General features: G+C 40.2%; 1 protein-coding gene across 1 annotated transcript; it reads left to right on the forward strand.

Moving 5' to 3' along the window:
* Window positions 1-13,624: 13,624 nt before the first annotated feature.
* Window positions 13,625-24,312, forward strand: dynlrb2 (dynein light chain roadblock-type 2). The gene is made up of 4 exons (XM_008113925.3): window positions 13,625-13,748; window positions 16,735-16,810; window positions 22,270-22,437; window positions 24,069-24,312. The coding sequence occupies exons 1-4, from the start codon at window positions 13,746-13,748 to the stop codon at window positions 24,110-24,112; spliced, it is 291 nt and encodes a 96-aa protein (XP_008112132.1). The 5' UTR covers window positions 13,625-13,745; the 3' UTR covers window positions 24,113-24,312.
* The last annotated feature ends 579 nt before the right edge of the window (window positions 24,313-24,891 follow it).

Consider the following 24,891-nt stretch of genomic DNA (forward strand, 5'->3'; position numbering starts at 1 on the left):
ACAAATACATGCATGCAGATAACACAGACATCCTATTGTACTTACAACTGGATGTGTAGTGGAGACAATGAAGGACTTCATGATGGATTGAAGAGACAACACTGACACCCATAACCTGGCAGAATTTGCAGCATCTGTATGCAACTACCAAATGTGATGAACCACTCCACTTTAGGTGGCAGGTCTTACTGAGACTCCAAGCAAGATTATGATTTTTTTTTCTTTATCATTTACCGTATATACTCGAGTATAAGCCGACCCGAATATAAGCCGAGGCACCTAATTTTACCACAAAAAAACTGGGATAACCTATTGACTCGAGTATAAGCCGAGGGTGGGAAATGCATCAGCTACGGGTAAATTTCAAAATAAAAATAGATACCCAATAAAATTTCATTCATCCAGGCATCAGTAGACATGTCTATATAAATTTGTGTGTTCATTTTCCCCCTGTAATATTTGCAAGCCCTATATATAGGTAAGTAAGAATATATTCATATCTATACAGACATCTTTCTTTATATAGATAATTATATAAAATTTGCAGAGACTTGCAAACATATGAGGGTAAATTCATATATAAAAATAATGTATATGTATGACTACAGCAGTGATGGCCAACCTATGACACACATGTCAGCACTGACACGCCTAGTCATTTTTGCTGACACGCTGCCGCATGCAGATTGATTGGATGACGAATGTCTTTTGTGGCCAAATTTGGTGTGATTTGGTCCAGTGGTTTTGTTGTTTACTCCATGGGAATTATGCACATTACATATATATGTGTGTGTGTGTATCATTCTATTATTCTATTATTATTGTAGTATATTATTATATTATTACTATTATATTATTATTATATTATTCATTATTCATGACTACATTGAAACTACAATAGAGAGAAATCAGCGTGGAAATTGCAAGAGGTACCATAGATTGTTGTACATGGAAATAATGGTAGTAAATAGTTTTTGATTTATTGAATACAGTTATATATTACAATCATATATTTTTGTTATTTAAACTACATATATTGTGAAATTATGTTTTTTTTTTCTCGAAGTGACACACCACCCAAGTCATGCTAGGTTTTTTGGTGAATTTTGACACATCAAGTGCAAAAGGTTGCCCATCATTGGGCTACAGATACACAGGTACATGGATCTATATGTATAAAGGATTTGCAAAGACCTGCAAACATATGAGGGGAAAATTCATATATAAAATTAATGTATATAGATAGATACAAATATAAAGATACATAGAGATTGCAAGGGGTTGATGCCTATATATCTGTAAGAGAGTTTAACAAATATTTCAGGGGAAAGTGCTTTCATAAGATAAATGAATATATATTTTTCTTCTTCCTGACTTGCAAGGGTGTCTTTCTCTCTTCAAAACATTCCCTTGATTAAGAGCAGGGAGGCTTTGCAAAAGTAAACACACTGATAAGGGAGGAGAAGAGAGAAATAGATCACATATTGCAAGGAATAGCCTACAGACTTCCTTGCTGGCCTTGACCTTGACTCGATTATAAGACGGGGGGAGGCTTTTTCAGCTCATAAATAAGGGCTGAAAAACTAGGATTATCTTCGAGTATATACGGTAAATATTTTTCCACAGCTCCAAAGTTGCACAATGTCAAAACCACTAGAACAGTGGTTCTCAACCTGTGAGTCGCCAGGTGTTTTGGCCTACAACTCACAGAAATCCCAGCCAATTTACCAGCTGTTAGGATTTCGGGGATTGAAGGCCAAAACATCTGGAGAACCACAGGTTGAGAGCCACTGCACTAGAGGTTCTGGGATGGAACTAGCAGCAGCTGTATCCTTAAAAACTCTATGAAATTTAGTCATTTAATAAATGTATCAACTTGATATTTTATGTGTAACTTATATCAATGGTATAATGTGTCAATTCCTAAAGGTATAAAATGTATCAAAATGTATCTTGAAGGCAGCTATTTCCCTGTGTCCTGAGTATGCATAATCCCTTGGGAATGGAGGTCACAGCCAGGATTTCTCCAGCTATTTCCCAAATCTGATAATATAACAGTATACAGTAGAGTCTCACTTATCCAACGTAAACGGGCTGGCAGAACATTGGATAAGCGAATATGTTGGATAATAAGGAGGGATTAAGGAAAAGCCTATTAAACATCAAATTAGGTTATGATTTTACAAATTAAGCATCAAAACATCATGTTATCCAACAAATTTGAAAGAAAAAAGTAGTTCAATACGCAGTAATGCTATGTAGTAATTACTGCATTTACGAATTTAGTACCAAAATATCATGATGTATTGAAAACACTGACTACAAAAATGTGTTAGATAATCCAGAATGTTGGATAATCAAGTGTTGGATAAATGAGACTCTACTGTATTCATAAACTCTCCTGTTTTTCTATATTCTTGATCTTCTGCCCTAACTTACGTCTTGCTCCTTCCTCCTAGTATGTCCTTACATCGGGGCCGGGCTGTGGCGCAGCTGGCTAGTAACCAGCTGCTATAAATCACTACTGACTGAGAGGTCATGAGTTCGAAGCCCGGGTCGGGTTAAGCCTCCAACCATTAATAGCCCCGGCTTGCTGTTGACCTATGCAGCCCCGAAAAACAGTTGCATCTGTCAATTAGGGAAATTTAGGCACGCTTTATGCGGGAGGCTAATTTATAACACCAAAAAACTGCCAGCAAAGGAATGCGGAAGTACAGCCACTACTGGACGGTGAAGCAACAGCTCCCCCTGTGGTCGGAATCGTGAAGCTGGAAAAATGTTAAAAATGCCTCTGAGTCTGTCTAATGTATGTTGTTTGTCTGTTGGCATTGAATGTTTGCCATATATGTGTTCATTGTAATCCGCCCTGAGTCCCCTTCGGGGTGAGAAAGAAGGGCGGAATATAAATACTGTAAATAAATAAATAAATAATTTGGTCCAAATTTCTGGCTTGCTCTTCAGTGCTACCACTTTGTCTGTCACACAGATCAGACTTCGGGGCTTCTTTCTCAAACTAGTTTGTTGTCCTGACTGTTACTAATAATGCATCCCAGCTTGTCCACAAATACAAATACAACGCTGGCCAGAAACAGGATAAGACTGATTTAAGAGCTATGAAAAAAGAAAAATGAGTGAAGCCAAAGCTGGCAGACATGTATATCCCTAATCATAGGCTGCTCTACTGACATCAAAGCCCAGGTGATTGGAGAAGTGTTAAATTACAGTGGTTGGAAACCAAATTTCCGAGAAACTACCTTTCCTTGTAGATTTGGCATTATACCCCACAGAGCAAAGTGCAACCAATGTCTTGTCATGCATAAGCATAAGACCTAGCAAATAAATCAGACATCTGAAGCATCATTATCAAAAAGAAGTTAGTTCATATGGACAACGTGATGACATAGCACCATTGTCATTCAGTTCCAAAAGGCCTTTTATATTTTAAAAAAATGGGTAAGATCAGCAAACAGGAGATCAACCAAGATAATTCCGTCTTTTAAGTAGATGTATGAATTATGGAGAAAAATTAGTCTTATCCTGGCCTCTGCATCCCAAAGAAGAAATGTTTGAAAGAGAAGAAGGGAGGGAGATAGATGGGATTTTTTCCTAGAGCTATAGAAAGACAAGTGATGGAGATGGATGCAAATGAGGTGCTTCAGAGTTGCTGCTTCAAAACAAAGGAGCACTCAATGAAGCCCCACAGGACCAAGGACGACACAAACAAGCCAAGTTTACATTTTACAAGAGCGTGGTGGAAATATATGACAAAGAAAACCATATTCAGCATTAGATGCGAGTGGCATAAATCAGTACGGGGAAGCAAACGGACACCTCGGATCTGTTCCTCCTCTCACGCAGACCGGCGTAAATCAATAGTAGAGGCAATGAAATTACAAGAGGTGAGGGCAGAATCTGACCCCGAAGAGAGTGCCAGAAATGAAGCCAGCAGGACCAGAGATCCAAATGAAAGATGCAGAGATGAAGACGGGAGTTGTCTTCATGGCATAAATCACCTGTAAGTGTCGGGGTTGATTCTTATTTCTTTCATGAAGCAGAACAGCTCCTTCAGAAGGCTGGCAGGGTTTCCTATGGGTGCTCAGAGACTACTTTGATTTAGTGGCGGTCGTGAAGAATGCCCAGAAGAGCCCACGCATTTCCTCGATGGTAACATCGCATGTGCAAATTCATTCATACTGATTGTTCTTACAGATTCTCCCAGAATTGGAAGCACCGCTGTAGCATTTTCCAGGCTGCAGAGCCATGCCTGAGCCAAGAGTCATGTAAGGGAAGCAGTCAATTTGTTGAAGGTGTAATAATAGTACCATATGTTCGTAGCCGTTCTGATCTCAATTCCAATTTACTTCCTAGGGGTTCTCTCCAGGCAGGCAACGTGTTATTATATTGTCTGATGGAATGGGCTCAAGTCCACAAAAGCTTATGTCACAATAAATCTTTTAAATCCTTAGGACACCGCAAGGCAAAGTCATTGGTTTCTGGTGTAGCTTACTAACACATCTCCGGCTCTGGAAGTTGCTACTGTGTTCTTGATATGACATTTTTGCCTCCTATTGTATATACGCATGTACTGTATAAGTCTTAGGTCGACATTATGCGGCACCTGGGGCATGGTCCCAACACCTAAAATTAAGTACAGTAGAGTCTCACTTACCCAACATAAACGGGCCGGCAGAAGCTTGGATAAGCGAATATCTTGGATAATAAGGAGGGATTAAGGAAAAGCCTATTAAACCTCAAATTAGGTTATAATTTTACAACTTAAGCACCAAAACATCATGTTTTACAAAAAAAATTGCCAGAAAAAGCAGTTCTTTTTCTTACCTATATATATAAAAGAGTGATGGCATCAGGGCAGCAGACAAAACAACAAAACGACAGGCCCCCCAACCTCGAAATTTGACAACACAACCCATCATCCACAGCTCTAGGCTGATACAACAAAAAGAAAAGAAAAATAAAGTTCTAATTACAGGGAGAGGAATAATAGTTTTTATCCAATTGCTGGTAGTTTGAAGGCTAAGCTCCACCCACTTGGTCTCCTAGCAACCTATTCAGCCCAGGGGACAGGCACAGTTAGGCCTCACTTAGGCCTCTTCCACAGATTATCAGATTTTAACTGGATTATATGGCAGTGTAGACTCAAGGCCCTTCCACACAGCTATATAACCCATTTAGAATCTTATATTATCTGCTTTGAACTGGATTATCTTCACTCCACACTGCTATATAATCCACTTCAGTGTGCATTTTATCCAGCTGTGTAGAAGGGCCTCATATAATCCAGTTCAAAGCAGATAATATAACATTATCAATATACAGTAGAGTCTCACTTATCCAACATAAACAGGCCGGCAGAACGTTGGATAATAAGAAAGGATTCAGGAAAAGCCGATTAAACATCAAATTAGGTCATCATTATACAAATTAAGCACCAAAACATCATGTTTTACAACAAATTTGACAGAAAAAGTAGTTCAATACGTAGTAATGTTATGTTGTAATTACTGTATTTATGAATTTAGCACCAAAATATCACAATATATTGAAAACATTGACTACAAAAATGGCTTGGATAATCCAGAAACTTGGTTAAGCGAGGCTTGGATAAGTGAGACTCTACTGTATTTGTATTAAGGAAAGTACTGTACCTAACTTAATTTTTTTAAGGAACCATCCCCTTCTCTGAGTAGTCATACAAACCTAGTCTATTCCAGGAGAATCTCTAAAAAGCATCTTTTCCCTCTATTCTCACCACTGCATTGCCATTATTAGTCTTTCTGAGTTCCTGGGTGGGAAAATGGTGGCAGAGGTTCATTGGCACTTCGCCTTTGGAGCTCTAAGGAAGTAGAGTCGTTTGGTGCTTCTTTTACGTTCCCATGGGTTGAATTAAGCTCTTGTCTTTTGCCACTCTACTCAGAGAAGAGGATGGTTCTCATTTTTGGTAAGCATTAATAGGTAAAGATAAAGGTTTTTCCCTGACATTAAGTCTAGTCATGTCTGACTCTGGGGGTTGGTGCTCATCTCCATTTCTAAGACAAAGAGCCAGCGTTGTCCGTAGACACCTCCTAGGTCATGTGGCCAGCATGACTGCATAGAACACCGTTACCTTCCCGCTGGAGCAGTACCTATTAATCTACTCACATTGGCATGTTTTTAAACTGCTAGATTGGCAGAAGCTGGGGCTAATAGTGGGAGCTCACTCTGCTCCCCAGATTTGAACCGCCAACCTTTTGGTCAGCAAGTTCAGCAGCTCAGCAGTTTAACCCACTGCACCACCAGAATAATACTGTACCTTAATGTTTATCAACAACAACAACAACAAAAGAACCATCCCCTTTTCTGAGTAGAGTGGTGAGAGGTCTTTTGAACACCTGGACAGGAAAATAGTGGCAACGCTTTCTCCACTCTGTGGAATGACACTTGACTTATCCATGGGTCATGTCAAAATCCCATCATTTTGGCCCTCAAATATGCCCTTGAGTGTATGGGTTCAATTTACGCAGGGGTTTTATGGAGCCCCCATGGCACAGTGGGTTTAACCACTGAGCTGCTGAATTTGCTGACAGAAAGGTTGGTGGTTCAAATCCGGGGAGCAGAGTGAGCTCCCGCTGTCAGTTCCAGCTTCTGCCAACCTAGCAGTTCAAAATGTGAGTAGATCAATAGGTACTGCTCTAGCAGGAAGGTAACGGCGCTTCATGCAGTCATGCCAGCCACATGACCTTGTAGGTGCCTACGGGCAACGCTAGCTCTTTGGCATAGAAATGGAGATGAGCACCAACCCCCAGAGTTGGACATGACTAGACTTAACATCAGGGGAAAACCTTTACCTTTACCTAACCTATTATTATTATTATTATTATTATTATTATTATTATTATTATTGGAATTGCTTTCCAATTGTGCTTCCATTTAGCCACCTGTGTGTCTGTGGCTCCATTTTTTGGTCAGCTTCGGGACTTTAAAGCACACACATGAGCTGGAGCAGTCCACGCCAGCATATAGGAACAAAGTCACATGTTTTCCATGACTGTAGATCCATTCATTCATCTTTTTAGCAGACTATAGAACTCTTCTACAGCATCACATTTCAAATGAATTGAATGGTTCTGGATGATGCTGACTTTGATATTTAATGAGGATATTATCTGCTTCCACTTCTAATTGCCTAGTTCCAATAGAAGGTACTAAAAAAAACAGGATTAGGGGAACAAATAAATACACAATTGACGTTAATAGCGCTGTGTAATCAGAACTCTTTTGAGTAGCTTTGTTTAGTATTAAATAAATTTGTTAAAGTGCAGTTACCACTATAATAAATGTAGCACTTACTAATTACAGCACTACATTTTAAGTGCAACCCAAGTGTCTCAAGCGAGCTTTAAAATAGTGCAAAACCCCAGCCAATTCAAATTTAATTAAAACTATCTGTGTAATTTAGTTTAAATTTACTACTGAAAATGTGGAGGAAATCACAGTTGTACCTGGGTAACACTCTGCTAACTCTGGTTAGGAAGCCAAGATTCATATAATTTATTCTTTGCAAGGATATCAGCCCTTGTTTGTCTTGTTCTCACATCTGACAGCAAGAATCCACAATATTTTTCTCCTAGCTTGTGGGCCAAGTGAGATATTTTACATTCATCTCATGAGAATTTCTGCATTAACAAGAATATTTTGTTCAAAATTGTTGCTACTGCTGCCTTTGTTTCTTGGCTCTGAAAAATTAAATGCATCAGGCAACCTGTTGGCATTGTTTTAATGGGTCAGGCAATTCTTTTGGAGTGGTCAAGTGTATATTCTTTTTCCACAGAGGGCAAATACAATTACTCCAGTGCTGAATTCCAATAGACAAGAGTGAGAGTTTCGCTCCCTATGAAAGGAGGGGAGACACTTCTGTGATATATGGGACTATGGGGTCAAGGAAAAGCCAGTTAAATAAATGTTTGTTTGATAAGTTGTGTTGTCTAATTTTGGTGAGTGGTTAGAGTTAGTGGAGAATCCTCTCTGAACAAATCCTGCAAAAGAAAAAACAGACCTGCAAGACAGTAGTCATGGGTGTTAAAACAGTTAAGAATTAGTCTTCCTTTAGCAAAGTAGCAGTCTGCCTCAATTTTTCTGTCTTGTTTTCCCAAGCTCCCTTGTTGACTAGCTAACTTTCTAACTACAGTAGAGTCTCACTTATCCAACAAAAACGGGCCGGCAGAACGTTGGATAAGCAAATATGTTGGATAATAAGGAGAGATTAAGGAAAAGCCTATTAAACATCAAATTAGGTTATGATTTTACAAATTAAGCACCAAAACATACAACAAGAAATATTTCCAGATATTTTTAATTTAAAAAAATAACAGTTTCACAAATAGAAGCCTTCTGCATAGTTAGTTACCCAAATACGGATAAGAGTTTGAACATCAAATTGTCAAAGAATCTCTGTGCTGCGATTTGTCTCCCACAGCACCTGCTGGAATGAAGGATATTGGCAAAAAGTGTTTTGCATTTGCATTCATGGAGACAAGGTGGGCACACAGGCAATTCCTAATAGAAGAATGTAAATTTATAAGAAAGGAGCCTATTGCAATAATCAAAATAATTCATCTCAGCATAATAAAGATGGCAGTGCAGCTAGCTGAAGGCAAACGCTAAGACAAACATCAACAGAAGCAAAGCCATTTTAAAATAAAAATGAAAAATGAACATCTAGTGACCACTTTATTGATGCTGGTTTGGAAAATAAATAGACATCAGTGAAGGTTTTCAAAAATGGGTTTTATTGGCATCCTCATGTTTTATTTGAAGTCCTGCTTTATAGAACTTCCTAATGAAGGGCCACTTTTTAGAAAAGAGACAATATAACTTAGACTTTTAGAATAAGTCTTAAAGAATGTATAATATAAAAACGTGTATAATAATCATAATGATAATACAGTAGAGTCTCACGTATCCAACACTCACTTATCCAACGTTCTGGATTATCCAACACATTTTTGTAGTCAATGTTTTCAATGCATTGTGATATTTCAGTGCTAAATTCATAAATACAGTAATTACTACATAGCATTAATGTGTAATGAACTACTTTTTCTGTCAAATTTGTTGTATAACATGATGTTTTGGTGCCTAATTTGTAAAATCATAACCTATTTTTGATGTTTAATAGGCTTTTTATTTATCTCTCCTTATTATCCAACATATTCACTTATCCAACATAAACGGGCCGGCAGAAGCTTGGATAAGTGAATATGTTGGATAATAAGGAGTCATTAAGGAAAAGCCTGTTAAACATCAAATTAGGTTATGATTTTACAAATTAAGCACCAAAACATCATGTTATACAACAAATTTGACAGAAAAAGTGGTTCAATACGCAGTAATGCTATGTAGTAATTTACGAATTTAGCACCAAAATATCACAATGTATTGAAAACATTGACTACAAATATGCGTTGGATAATCCAGAATGTTGGATAAGCGAGGCTTGGATAAGTGAGATTCTACTGTATTTTATTTTACATTTATTATTTCACTCTGATATTATTATTATTATTATTATTATTATTATTATTATTATTGCATTTATTATTTTACTCTATTTATTATTACTTGTATTATTTTCCTGTATTTATTATTATTATTACATGTATTATTTTACTCTATTATTATTAAAAGGATACATAAGCACATTTACATTGAAGAAGATGAGAATCATGATTGGATCAGAGTTGGACCGTCTTATCTTAAATTTGAGCTTTATGTAAATATTCAAAAACATTTAACCTACTGATGCCTCAATTAATGTAATTTTATTGGTATCTATTTTTATTTCTGAAATTTTCCACTCTCGGCTTATACTGGAGTCAATGTTTTCCCAGTTTTTTTGTGGTAAAATTAGGTGCCTCGACTTATATTCGGGTCGGCTTATACTCGAGTGTATACGGTATGTTTAAGGGAAGCGTCTGGCACTATGTATAACAATGAAATATGTCCCTGAGAAATTCCTTTAAATTTTCAGGAACCTTCACCTCCCCAAAAGAAACAGCAGAATCTTACCTATCTCAAGAAGAAAAAGGTTCAGGCAAATAGTGGATGGCATGCTTTGGAACTATGCTAATACGAAATCTAAAGTCTGTTATCTATCCAAAGCTACATGCAAAACATGAAGTCCTTATCAGAGTCAAGGGACTCAGGCAAGGATGCATGAAAAGCTGATGTTGATGGATAGCCATAGGAATCCTTTCATGGAGGATCCTTTGCCATCTCCCCCACCCGTTTTAGCAGTCAGGGCCGGGAGACAGAAGCTCCTGCTCTCTGCATCATGGATCATTGGACTATTGACAATGCATCCAGGAATCCATTTGAAATTCTGTGCAGAACCTCATGAATCATGCTTCCGGCAAACAGAGCTCGGAAAGATGTGCCTCCTCATTTACATATCCGTTACTTAGACACAGGTGCCAATGGAGTTTTCGTCTGTTTCCATTGACACTATGGAGGCCTTTCACCAGCTCGAAACCAGAGAGGATCGTCGGGAGGGGCGTATGCAGAGGCAAAGCTACATAGCCAAAAGTTTACTACTTTCTGGCTTATGTTCCCTTCAATATAATGTCATTTAACTACATTGAACTGCAACTGCACTGACCATATAATGACGTTTCAAAGTGTATCAGGCGGGAGAGCAAGCCAGCTGCAACCAGCTGCAATGAATCACTCTGACCAGGAGGTCATGAGTTCGAGGCCAGCTCGGAGCCTATGTTTGTCTTGTCTTTGTTCTATGTTAAAAGGCATTGAATATTTGCCTATATGTGTAATGTGATCCGCCCTGAGTCCCCTTCGGGGTGAGAAAGAAGGGCGGAATATAAATGCTGTAAATAAATAAATAAATAAATAAATACATTCAAAGTGTATTGTTGGGGCCGGGCTGTGGTGCAGGCTGGTAAGCAGCTGCTGCAATAAATCACTCTGACCATGAGGTCATGAGTTCAAGGCCAGCCCGTGGCGCGGTGAGCACCCGTCAATTAAAAATAAAATATAGCCCCTGCTCGTTGCTGACCTAGCAACCCGAAAGATAGCTGCATCTATCAAGTAGGAAATAAGGTACCATTTATAAAAGTGGGGAGGCAAGTTTAACTAATTTACAACATTGGAATGAGGAAGTGCCATCAGAGTGGATGATGAAGCAGCTGCTCCCCCCTGTGGCCAGAATCGAACATCCCCTCAGGAGAAGGTTAAATTGCCTCTGCATCTGTCTGTCTGTTGTCTCTGTCTTGGTTCGATGTGTTTATGGGCATTGAATGTTTGCCCTATAAGTACATAATGTGATCAGCCCTGAGTCCCCTTTGGGGTGAGAAGGGCGGAATATAAATACTGTAAATAAATAAATAAATATGGCCGTGTAGATGGAGCTTTTGTAGAAGACAACTATGAACGTGACCAAAGCAGTGTTTCCAAGAAGTAAATGCTTTTTTCAACTCCCAGAAATCTTAACAGTTGCTGGGATTTCTGGCAGTTGTAGGCCAAAACAACTGGGGACCCACAGGTTGAGAATCACTGGTCTATACTGACCATATAATGCAGTTTTTATTTAGGGTAAGTTCATAAAAACTTTTTTTTATATAACTGGGTCTACATCATTCACATCTCTCTCTTTTTAAAAAATGTAATTGCAAGAAAACAGGCAGAACATAGTTTTGCACCACGACATGTAACCCTCGGCTTTTCCTTTGCATTTAATTGGTCTTATCAGTTTATGAATTGGTTTGCAGTTCTGCACCTTTTACCGCTGAACCAATTGGGTCTTTGGGCCGTAATACAGTTTTGATTGATTGAATCATGGATTCAAGTCACTCCTGGGGACAGTATGCCTCGTTCACATCCATGTAACATTATAGTAGCACCATCTAGCGGGTACATGGAAGTGGTTCAGCCCACAATTTCTTTTGAATAATAGAAACGTGTGTATATGGGTCAAAAAGGAAAACAAACCCAAATTATTTCCCTTTTCTGCACTAGCCAATTTAATCAGTATAGCTGTGGCTGTGTTTACACCAGGCATGGGTGTAGATTAAAGTCTCACTTATCTTAGATTAAAGTCTCACTTATCCAAGCTTCAGTTATCCAATATTCTGTATTATCCAAGGCAGTCTGCCTTTTAGTAGTCATTGTTTTTGTAGTACAGTAGTCTCACTTAACCAAGCCTCGCTTATCCAAGTTTCTGGATAATCCAAGCCATTTCTGTAGTCAATGTTTTCAATATATCGTGATATTTTGGTGCTAAATTCGTAAATACAGTAATTACGACATAACATTACTGTGTATTGAACTACCATTTCTGTCAAATTTGTTGTATAACATGATGTTTTGGTGCTTAATTTGTAAAATCATAACCTAATTTGATGTTTAATAGGCTTTTCCTTAATCTCTCCTTATTATCCAACATATTCGCTTATCCAACATTCTGCCAGCCCATTTAGCTTGGATAAGTGAGACTCTACTGTAAATGCTGCAATGTTTTGGTGCTAAATTCGTAAATCCAGTAATTACTACGTAACATTACTGTGTATTGAACTGCTTTTTCTGTCATTTTCTTGTCAAACATGATGTTTAGGTGCTTAATTTGTAAAATCATAACGTGATTTTATGTTTAATTTTTTATGTTTTTCTTAATCCCTCTTTATTATCCAAGATTTTCGCTTATCCAAGATTCTTCCAGCCCGATAAGTGAGACTCTACTGTAATGTCTAATTGCATATATTATAGAATATTTCCACTCTGCAAAGTTTCCACTTTATGTAACATGTAATATACAATTGTGATAAAGGTAAAGGTTTTCCCCTGACGTTAAGTCCAGTCGTGTCAGACTCTGGGGGTTGGTGCTCATCTCTATTTCTAAGCCGAAGAGCCGGCGTTGTCCGTAGACACCTCCAAGGTCATGTGGCCGGCATGACAGCATGGAACGCCGTTACCTTACCGCCGGAGTATTACCTATTGATCTACTCACATTTGCATGTTTTCGAACTGCTAGATTGGCAGAAGCTGGGGCTAACAGCGGGCGTTCACTCCGCTCCCCGGATTCGAACCTGCGACAATTGTCATATATGATTAATATTCTATATAATATATAGTATACAATTATTATATAGGAGCCCCCGCTGGCGTAGTGGGTTAAAGCCTTGTGACTTGCTGACCTGAAGGCTGCCAGGTTCGAATCCCACCCGGGGAGAGCGCGGATGAGCTCCCTCCGTCAGCTCCAGCTCCATGCAGGGACATGAGAGAAGCCTCCCACAAGGATGGTAAAACGTCAAAATATCCAGGCGTCCCCTGGGCAACATCCTTGCAGACGGCCAATTCTCTCACTCCAGAAGCAACTCAGGTTGGTCCTGACACGGAAAAGAAAATATTATATGTTATTCATTTATCTCCCAATCAGCCCAATCAAGGTTCCAACACACAAGCAGCGTTTCTCCCACGCTTGGGTCCTTCTGGGGGTTTTGGACTTCAACTCCCAGAATCCCCGGCTATTGGCCGCCTCGGCGAGGCCTTCTGGGAGTCGTAGTCCTAAATCGACCGAACGTTCAGAAATGGCTCCAAAGCGAAAGGGGAGGGCCGAACGCGTTCGTCACTTCCGATCCCTCGTGTGTCAATATTGTTTTCAGCACTTCCGGCGGGAGCTCCATAGCAACCGAGGCCTCTCCGAGCGACGCGCTGTTGAAGCCTCCTGGGCGGCGGGGCCAATGGTAGGTAAACAACGGTGATGTGATTTTCTGCGAGTCTTTTTCCTCCTTTTTAGGGAGAAGGGGAGGGTCGAGAGGGGGAGGAAAGCCGTAAGGAAAGGTTCCTGGAGAATTATAGTCATGGCTCAGTGATGACAGTGATTTGAGAGGCGTCGGGCCTTCTCTTGTCAAAGAGTTCTGTAACACTGAGCTGTAATAGTAATTCAACTGAGAGACCGTTTCTTGTTCGCAGGTTGCCACCAATTTAATCTGGGTTGAAAGCAGATGAACATCTACTACAGTAAAGTCTCACTTATCCAACGTTCTGGATTATCCAACGCATTTTTGTAGTCAATGTTTTCAATACATCATGATATTTTGGTGCTAAATTCGTAAATACAGTAAATACTACGTAGCATTACTGCATATTGAACTACTTTTCCTGTCAAATTTGTTGTATAACATGCTGTGTAACTATTTTATATTTCTTTTCCGTTGCTCCCTCTAATATCTATCCTCTAGACTACACCACTTCCTTATGACCCTGTTCGCTATGGTTTTTATTCTTATGTCTTTCTCACCCCGAGTTTTAACTTAATGTTCATGTGGTCCGCCCTTGTTTTCATTGTTTCCTTGATTTGTATTGTAATGGATATTATTGTTTATTGTATTGTTCACTGTGTTGTGATGTGTTGTTCTTTTATATGCTGTTTATATTGTATTGTTCTGGGCATGGCCCCATGTAAGCTGCCCCGAGTCCCCGTTGGGGAGATGGTGGCGGGGTATAAATAAAGTTATTATTATTATTATTATTATTATTATTATTATTGTGGTGCTTAATTTGTAAAATCGTAACCTAATTTGGTGTTTAATAGGCTTCTCTTTAATCTCTCCTTATTATCCAACATATTCGCTTATCCAACCTTCTGCCGGCCCGTTTATGTTGCATAAGTGAGACTCTACTGTATGTATTTAATGCGCCCCTGATCTCAAGCCCCAGAGTAAAATGGTGGCCCTTCTATCAAATGGCAAAATCAGGATTGCCTTTTGGGAGATATAGTAGGGATTTATTTATTTATCATGTCAGAAGCAAATTGAGAATGCAATTATAATACATTTAAAAAATCACAAAGTTAAAAACTTGCCATTATGCTCCATTTATTTTATTGAACTTCCTCTTCATCCTGGAAAAGAAGTAATAATAATAATAATAAAACTTTATTTATATACCGCCCTATCTCCCAGATGGGACTCAGGGCGGTTTACAGTCATAAAAGCAACACAAACATTACATAACAACATAATACACATTATTAAACAAAGTAAAATAATACAATTATAACAGTAAATCACACATGACCAGATCAAGGGTGGAATGCCATAAGCAAGTAACGAGTGGAATGCCATAAGCAAGGCCTGGTTCTGTTTACCATCTTTCTTAATGACTTAGATCAGGGGTCCTTAAACGTTTTAAGCAGAGGGCCAGTTCACAATCCTTCAGACTGTTGAGGGGCCGGATTATCATTTGAAAAAAATACAAACAAATTCCTATGGACACAGCACATGTTTTATTTGCAGTACAAAAAACAACAACAACAACAAAAGAACAATACAATATTTAAAAATAAAAACAATGTTAACCAACATAAACCTATCAGGATTTCAATGGGAAGTGTGGGCCTGCATCTGGCCAATAAGATAGTCAAGTTAATTAGGATTGTTGTTGTTGTGTGCCTTCAAATCATTTCAGTCTTGAGCAAGCCTAAGTTTAAAACTGAAGGCGGGGGCCTGGTAAATGACCTTGCAGGCTCCCGGGCCTTCGTTTGGGGACCCCTGACTTAGATGAACGGTTAGAAGGCATGATCAGCAAGTTCGCAGATGACACCAAATTGGGACGGAGAGCCACTACTCCAGAAGACAGGAGCAGAATTCAAAATGATCTTAAAAGATTAGAGATAGGGGCCGAAACTAACAAAATAAAGTTCAACAGGGACAAATGCAAGATGCTCCATTTAGGCAGGAAAAAAATGAAATGCAAAGATACATAATGGGAGTTTATTGCTACCAGGCCAACGGTACTGCTTGCCTTTGAGTAGAAAATGCGGTTATCTGCCAGAACAGGTAAACAGACTTACACACCCCAACAGCATTTGGAGTGTAATTTGAAGACTTTCTAATTAGCCACTTTCCAAAAATACAGGATCATTGGCATCCTGTTTAATGGAACAAGCTTTCCAACCTTTAAATAATGGAAAGGGACATCCCTTAAAATATGAGAAATCTGGCAGCCATGTATGTCTGGGGAAGTAAAGAACAGACAAAGTCTTGGGCTGCTGGAAAATAGGCTTTTATTCTTAAAATTATTCTTGGCAGTTAGAAGGAAACGTAATACTGTAAAAGTTTTCTGTAGAGATATACTGGCTCTATCTTGAATTTAAAAAATTAGACACTTATCATTTTAGGGTCAATTTTAGGGTTTAGCTGTGTTCTTACAGCAGAAACTCCCTACATATATAGTACCAAGAGTGGGAGAATGCATCAGATCTGTCTTAAGCCCCATCTACACTGTCATATAAAATCCAGATTATCTGCTTTGAACTCAATTATATGGCAGTGTAGACTCATGTAATCCAGTTCAAAGCAGATAATGTGGATTATCTGATTTGATAATCTGGATTATATGGAAGTGTAGATCCAACCTTGAAATATTTCACTGTAACTCCATCCCCCTAAATGTGCTCCAAGCACTTGTTCCATTAAGAATACATTCCTTCTAGTTTTTCTCTTTCATATGGAGGATTATTTTTCCACTGTGGTTTCCAGAATTCCAGATCTGGCGCTGCAGCAGGACCCAAACCATTAAATTTTCCTTGGAATTGCTTCTTGATGCTGTTTGTTACCTAGCTCCATTTTCAGGATCTATAAGCCAATCCAGAAGGGGAGTGCATGGACTGTGACAGACATTCTGGTGTCGATGCATTACACTTGAGTAAATATGTTTCTCTTGCAGGCAGAGGTAGAGGAAACACTGAAGAGGATTCAAGCACATAAAGGAGTGATTGGAACTATTATTGTAAATGCAGAAGGTAAATATTTGTCTTTTTAGCTGGATTTTTTTTTTAAAAAGTATAATTAGTAAGAAAAAAAGATGGGAGAAGGGGATATGTAAGATACGGGTAAGGTATTTGCATGTACATTACTATAAGTTTATCATAATTCCAAACAAGAATTTTCTTGAAGTTGACATCTATAAAATTTGTGCCTGTGGTGGAGAAGCATTTATGCATAGCTGGAGCAGTGTTGATCAGTTGAATGGATAGTTTTTTGGGGGGAAAAGTAGGATCCAACAGCATTCGCTTTCCATCAAATTCCAGCCAAATTAGGCAATGCCCGATTACATTAGGTTATGGGCTGGCTGTATAATAAGGCAGATTCATATTAAATCTGAAAACATCTGTAGGAAAACATAGAAAAGGATGAAAGCATGTGATTCTAGCATCTTCCTTTCTTTTCAAGCTACAGTACTTTTACCACCTTTTATAAGTCGTAATAATTGGCCCCAATTTTTTAATAAATGAAATGGGCTTCAGGGTCTGAGGATCCACATGTAGTCCACAGGCTGTACTTTGTCCAGTTCCATCATATCATACCAGTAATGTATAATAGAAGAAGAAACACTTCATTCTTACTATAGGCTACTGAAATGATAAAGCTGGTGGGAGGCAAGAGTATAAAAGTGGAGCTGAGAAGAAATATTTGGCCTGAGCTTGTGTTCTGGAATATTTTGTTTTTTAACTGTAAATGTACTGCCTCTCTTATTACAATTTTCTACCTGGCCACTACTTGAGCTTATGTGTCTTTAATTTTTGACAAATTATACCTGGCTTTTCAACCAAAATGTTTCTTGAAGTCAATTAATGGTACCTAACCTGACATTGGGTTTTTAATAATTAACTGTCATTATCATCAAAGTAGATCCATAAGCCTTAACCCTGCCTGCAGTTCCACACTCCCCCATGTAAGTGCTGAGTGTTAGGGAGATAGTGTATACTGCACATAGGCTGTTTGCTACCATCCTGACAGCAGTGGTCCAGTTTTCCAATTCTCAACCAAGACTTTTTGCTTCTCTGGAAATACTGAAGCAGAGGCTGGATGGCAATCTGTCAGGGGTGCTTTGATTGTGTGTTCCTGCCTAGTAGAATGGGGTTGGACTAGATGGCCCTTTTGGTCTCTTCCAATTCTATGATTCTGGTTGTTCTCCCTCCAAAGGACTTCTTCTCAGAAGTCCTTAAAAGAGTAAAACTAACTGCAGTAGTAAATTCTCAAACTTAAAATAGTTTGCAGTTGGTTTATTTTTAGCAAAGGATGTGGTCCATTACACCTGGCAGGCTGTTAAGTTTAAGCTGAAACAGTGCACAGACTGCAACCCTTGCAGAAATTCTGCTTTAAAGCTAAGTGATTTCTTGCTTCTAAATTACAATTTGAGATCTAAATTGAGTATTAGTTTCTTTTCATCTGTAGAAGCTGCCAGTTGTTATTTATTTATTCATTCAGTCATTTCCAACTCTTCGTGACCTCATGGACCAGCCCACGTCAGAGCTCCCTGTCGGCTGTGGCCACTCCCAGCTCTTTCAAGGTCAAGCCAGTCACTTCAAGGATACCATCAATCTTGCCCTTGGCCGACCCCACTTCCCTTTTCCTTCCATTTTCCCCAGCATCATTCTCTTCTCCAAGCTTTCCTGTCTTCTCATTATGTGGCCAAAGTCCTTCATCTTTGCCTCTAATATCCTTCCCTCCAGTGAGCAGCCAGGCATTATTTCCTGGAGTATGGAAATTAAGTATAATAATAATAATAATAATAATAATAATAATAATAATAATAATAATAAATTTATTCTTATATCCCGCCCCATCTCCCCGAGGGGACTCGGGGCGGCTCACAACAATAATAAAAACAGTGACAAATTACACATTGTAAAATCAAACATGAAAAGCAGTCATACAATCAATACATACATCACATGTTAAAAACAAGGAGATAAAACAGTTCTAGGCTGAAATAGAGGGCTTCTGTAGCTTCGTGGCAGAAGTATTCAGCAAGGTATCAATAATCATGGCAGAACACTCTCTAATTAAATTAAATGGGCAGACAAATCAACCCCCAAAAATTAGTCGTCAAAGGCCCTCTGGAAAAGCCAGGTTTTAAGGCTTTTTCGAAAGGCAAGGAGGGTGGGGGCCTGTCTAATCTCCCTCGGGAGTGAGTTCCAGAGGCGGGGGGCCACAGCGGAGAAGGTCCTCTCTCTCGTCCCCACCAGCCGCAACTGCGAAGGTGGTGGGAGCGAGAGGAGGGCCTCCCCCGAAGAGCGAAGAGATCGTGCAGGTTCATAGGGGGAGATGCGGTCTCTAAGGTAGGTGGGTTCCAAACCGTTTAGGGCTTTGTAGGTCAGCACCTGCACCTTGAATTGGGCCCGGAAAACAAATGGCAGCCAGTGGAGCTCCTTAAACAGAGGCGTAGAACGCGCCCTGTAGTTTGCTCCTGTTAGAAGCCTGGCTGCCGAGTGCTGAACTAATTGCAATTTCCGGGCCGTCTTCAAAGGCAGCCCCACGTAGAGTGCATTGCAATAGTCCAGTCTAGAGGTAACTAAGGCGTGGACCACCGTAGTCAGATCAGACTTCTCGAGGTATGGTCGCAGCTGGCGCACAAGTTTTAGTTGTGCAAAGGCCCTCCCAGCCACGGCCGACACCTGAGCCTCAAGCGTCAGCCCCGAATCCAGGAGGACCCCCAAGCTGCGGACCTGCGCCTTCAGGGGGAGTGCAACCCCGTCAAGCACAGGTTGCCACCCAATACCCCGATCGGACTTTCGACTGACCTGGAGGACCTCTGGCTTGTCAGGATTGAGCTTCAGCTTGTTCGCCCTCATCCAGGCCAATACAGCGGCCAGACACTGGTCCAGTATCCGAGGGGCTTCCTTGGATTTTGGTGGAAAAGAGTAGTAGAGTTGGGTGTCATCCGCGTAGAGATGGCACCGAACTCCAAAACCCCGGATGACCTCGCCCAGCGGTTTCATGTAGATATTGAAAAGCATGGGGGACAGAATAGAACCTTGCGGGACCCCACAGGACAATGGCCAGGGGTCCGAGCAGGTGTCCCCCAGCTTCACCATCTGGGAACGCCCCTCTAGGAAGGACTGAAGCCACTGCAGAACAGTACCCCCAAGGCCCATCCCGGAGAGACGTCCCAGAAGGATACCATGGTCAATGGTATCGAAAGCCACTGAGATATCCAAGAGAACCAGCAGGGTCACACTCCCCCTGTCCAGCTCCCTGCGGAGGTCATCCACCAAGGCGACCAAAGCCGTCTCAGTACTGAAACCAGGCCTAAAGCCAGACTGCGATTGGTCCAGAGAATCCGTATCATCCAAGAATCCCTGGAGCTGAGAGGCAACCACCCGCTCCAAGACCTTGCCCAAAAATGGAAGGTTGGAGATTGGTCTGTAGTTATGCAAGTTGGTCGAATCTAGGGAGGCCTTCTTTAAGATAGGTCTCACCACCGCTTGTTTTAGATTAGATGGAAATCTACCCTGCTCCAAAGAGGCATTAATTATTCTCACAAACCAATCAACCAACCCACCACTGGCCTGTTTTAAAAGCCAAGATGGGCAAGGGTCAAGGGCACAGGTGGTAGCCCTCACCGCTCCAAGAATCTTGTCCACATCATCAGGCTGCACAAGCTGAAACGAATCCCACAAGATCGAACAGACAGAAGCCTCGGTTACCTCACCTGGCATTGCAACAAGGCCAGCATCTAAGTCGGAACGAATCTGAGCGACTTTGTCTGCAAAATGGTGAGCAAACTCGCTACACCGAGTTGCCGGGATGTCAGGTGCCCCCCCAGCCTGAGGAGGGTGGAGGAGCTCCCCAACAACCCGGAACAGCTCTGAGGATCTAGTTGTTGCAGACGCGATGCGGGCAGTCGAGAAAGCCTTCCTGGCTGCTCGCAACGCCGCGGAATAGGCCCTAATAGCGGCTCTAGACCGTGCTCGGTCAGATGCATCACGAGTTGTCCGCCAGCGGCACTCTAGTCTCCTCCTCGCACGTTTCATCTCCGCCAGCTCCCCAGTAAACCAGGGGGCTGGGGCAACTCCACGTAGCGAGTGTGGACGTTCGGGGGCGATCATGTCTATAGCCCTGGATAACTCACTGTTATAGCGAGCGACCAAGGTATCGACAGGATCGTCAGGCTCCATGGCAGACAGATCCCCAAGAGACCTCAGGAATCCCTCAGGATCCATAAGTCTCCTGGGGCGGACCATCTTAATGGGTCCACCACCCCTGCGGAGGTTTACGGGTGTGGTGAGTCTTAAACTGATCAGATAATGGTCGGACCATGACAATGGAAGGATAGTTTGCTCTTCCACTCCAACCAAACCGTCGCCCGCAACAAAAACCAGGTCGAGTGTATGTCCAGCTTGATGAGTGGGACCCGATATCACTTGGGACAGTCCCATGGTCGTCATGGCGGCCATGAATTCCTGAGCTGCACCTGTCAAGGTGGCTTCAGCGTGAATGTTGAAATCTCCCAGCACCACCAGGCAGTAAGCTGCCAGTATGTACAGATTATTTTTATTTATGACTTTTCAGACATCTTAGATTATTTTAGACATACTTAGATTATCTACTCATAGACGCAACTTAGGTGGGCAGCAAGGTAGGCTATTAATGGTGGGGAGCTTAATCTCAACCCGGGCTTTGAACCAATAACATCTTGGTCAGTAGTGATTTATTGCTGCTGGCTACTAACCAGCCGCGGCACAGTCTGGCCCAAAATCCAGATTATCTGCTTTGAACTGATTATATGGCGGTGTAGATCCAGCCTGAGAACAACTTCTAATACAGTTTCCAAAAGATATTAGCATTTATCTATCCAGTTTAAATATTAAAGTCTACAAGTGCTTGCACCAGATGGTTAAGCAAAAGCAGGTAAAACTTATTTTTGGGATAAGGAAGAGAATCCTTCTTCATAGTCTTTGCCTTGTCAAATTTCAAAATTTTGGGACAAATGGAAAAAGCACTTCCTAAAAAGATATAGAGGCTCATTTCTCTTAGTGTATTTAGCACATGCTTAATACATATAATGTTCCCAGGCTCATTACCCAGCGAATCTAGCCCAAAAAAAAAAAGATAATTACTAGATGGATTCATATAGCCATACAGAGCTATCATGTGTTAATCAAAACAGGTAGTACTGGAGTGGATGTATAAATAATTTGCTGCTATTGACAGTACCTTCATAAATTCATGTAGCACTTTGCAGCTGGAGTTGCTTTGAATGTTGTGGCAAGAGAAAGATGGGATATAAATTACATAAATAATTAAAGCTGTATATTGTGCAGTCCTATACAAAATTTGTAGAAAGATATAATACAGCCAGTGAAAATGCCCTCATGCAAATGATCCATGCTTCAGTTTTGTTTTTGTTAAAATCATTAACACATGTCATTTTAATTTGCCTTTATACTACTGGATTGGAAAACTCCTTTTGTAGGCATCCCTATCAGGACAACTCTTGACAACTCCACTACAGTACAATATGCAGGCCTCCTTCATCAACTCACAATGAAAGCGAAGAGTACAGTGAGAGACATCGACCCCCAGAACGATCTGACCTTTCTGAGAATTAGATCAAAGAAACATGAAATCATGGTTGCACCAGGTAATATGTTTCCGTATTCCGCCCAAAAGCTAGTGCTGTTTTTTCAAAACTGCTCCTAATACATCTCTCTCAAAGAATTAAGCGGGCATAAAGTATGTGCTCCCATCAGACCCTTCAATTATAGAAATATATCTTTCTCTATAATGTAATAATAATAATAATAATAATAATAATAATAATAATAATAATAATAATAATAAAACTTTATTTATACCCCGCCACCATCTCCCCAATGGGGACTCGGGGCGGCTTACATGGGGCCACGCCCAAAACAATACAATGTAAACAGCATATAAAAGAACAGCACAACACAATACAATAAACAATACAGTAAATAATATCCATTACAAAATAAAACAAGGAGACAATAAAAACAAGGGCAGACCACATGAACATTAAGTTAAAACTCGGGGTGAGAAAGACATAAAAATAAAAACCACAGCGAACAGGGTCATAAGGGAGTGGGGTATTCTGGAGGATAGATATTAGGGGGAGCAACGGAAAAGAAATATAAAATGGTTACTCTCCAAAAGCGCAGTGAAAGAGCCATGTTTTCAAGTCTTTCTTGAAGGCTGCTAGTGTGGGGGCTTGCCTAATCTCAGCAGGCAGAGAATTCCACAATCGGGGGGCCACAGCAGAAAAGGCCCTCTCCCTTGTTCCCACAAGGCGGGTCTGGGATATCGGGAGTGGGGACAGGAAAGCTTCCCCTGATGTAACATATAGCTGATAGTTGTATTGAACTATATGCAGATCCAACAGAAGGCAAATTCTTGTTTGGATGGAATAGCCATTGGCCTGATGCTGTTAACCAATTAGCACAAATAATACTTTTAGTCATGCCGACCACATGACCTATGGACAATGGCAGCTCTTTGGCTTAGAAATGCAGATAAGCACCAACCCCCAGAGTTGGACACAACTAGACTTAATGTCAGGGGAAAACCTTTACCTTTACTTAATACCTGCAACAAATTACAATTGCATCAGTTTATCATGAGTGGGAATTTCATAATTTTGTTTTACTAGATGTTGATATTTATTTTTCTAGGTCATTTTTTTATTGCTTCATAATATCATCCTTTTTTTAGCGTTAAGGATAAGAGATATAAATTGTGTGCTTTATTACTTTGCCTAAGGAAATGTTGTTTTCCAGAATGCAATGCCCTCCTGACATCTTGAACTAAGGCCCCTTCTACGCTGCCATATAATCTAGATTATCAAATCAGATAATCTGGATTTTATATGACAGTGTAGATGGGGCTCAAGACAACTCTGATGCATTCTCCCACCCTTGGTACTGTATATGTAGGGAGTTTCTGCTGCAAGAACACAGCTACATCATCCCAGAACATGGGGCCTATACCAGTCTGCCCCATGTTCTGGGATGATGTGTGTTATCCAAATTGTCTGAAGGATAGCAGATTAAAGAAAGCTGCTTATTGTATTGATTGTCAGTTATGGAGGAAGAGTCAACTATTTGTATAGGCAAATGGGTGCATATAAATATGAAACGAGATCCTAGAAGGATTTTCAAATGCAATTAATAGTGTCATTGTAGAAATGAGGAAGAAGTCAAAGGGAACTGGTTGTAAGAATTTCTCATCGTTTCCATTGTTACCTTTTTCTCACAGATAAGGAGTATCTTCTGATTGTAATCCAGAATCCCTGTGAATAAAACCACCCTGTTTACTGGAGCAGCAATACAAAGTTACTTTCATTTGCCACAAAAATAAAAAGTCACAACATTCCACTATGAAAATTGGCAGGTAACTTGTCAGAATCAAAGGCTTCGAAAGCGGCCACCTTTTTCTGCATCTGGGTTATTGAAAATGTTTTTCTTACATTCTTAAGGTCAAATAAAGTCAAATGCTTGAAGCATGTGTTACATTGATTGGAACTGGTGTGGCAATAGCAGAGTTTTGAAACATCCAAGCATGAATCTAAAACAAAATGAGAAAAACATACAACTGTCTAACATATGAGCTTCCATAAATAAGGAATGCAGAATTAGTGATGTTTATATAGCATCTAAAGTTAAACTGGATTAAGTTCCTTTGATTTCAGTGGGATTGCTTAGCTGATGCTCCAGCTTCATGTTGATTCCCATACTTGATTCCCAAGTGGTCTCCTTGGTGGGTTCAAGGTATCTTCTGATAATATGATTAAAAGCAGTTTGGGCTGTTGTTTAAAAAGCCTTTAAAATAATTAACAGAACTATCCATCTGAGAACCCTCCTCTCCCTCCCTGCCATAACTTTCTCTCAGCCACTAATCATAACACTCTTTTCCAAAAAAACTTACGTTCCATTTTTTCAATATCCAGTTGATCTTGGTTCTCAATCATAGTTCATTCTCACCGCAGGATGGAGGAATGGTAATAATTATAAAAACTATAATCCTTGAGGATGCATCCTTGAGGCCACAGAATGAATAGAATATGGTGTTTCAAGTCCCT

This window comes from Anolis carolinensis, unplaced genomic scaffold (genome assembly GCF_035594765.1).
Source record: "Anolis carolinensis isolate JA03-04 unplaced genomic scaffold, rAnoCar3.1.pri scaffold_9, whole genome shotgun sequence".
In the NCBI taxonomy this organism is placed as follows: Eukaryota; Metazoa; Chordata; class Lepidosauria; order Squamata; family Dactyloidae; genus Anolis; species Anolis carolinensis.

Coding starts and splice junctions, on each gene's coding strand:
- dynlrb2 (XM_008113925.3), top strand. Junction 16,811..22,269: donor TATTATTGTAAATGCAGAAG/GTAAATATTTGT, acceptor CTCCTTTTGTAG/GCATCCCTATCAGGACAACT. Junction 22,438..24,068: donor TGAAATCATGGTTGCACCAG/GTAATATGTTTC, acceptor TTTTTCTCACAG/ATAAGGAGTATCTTCTGATT.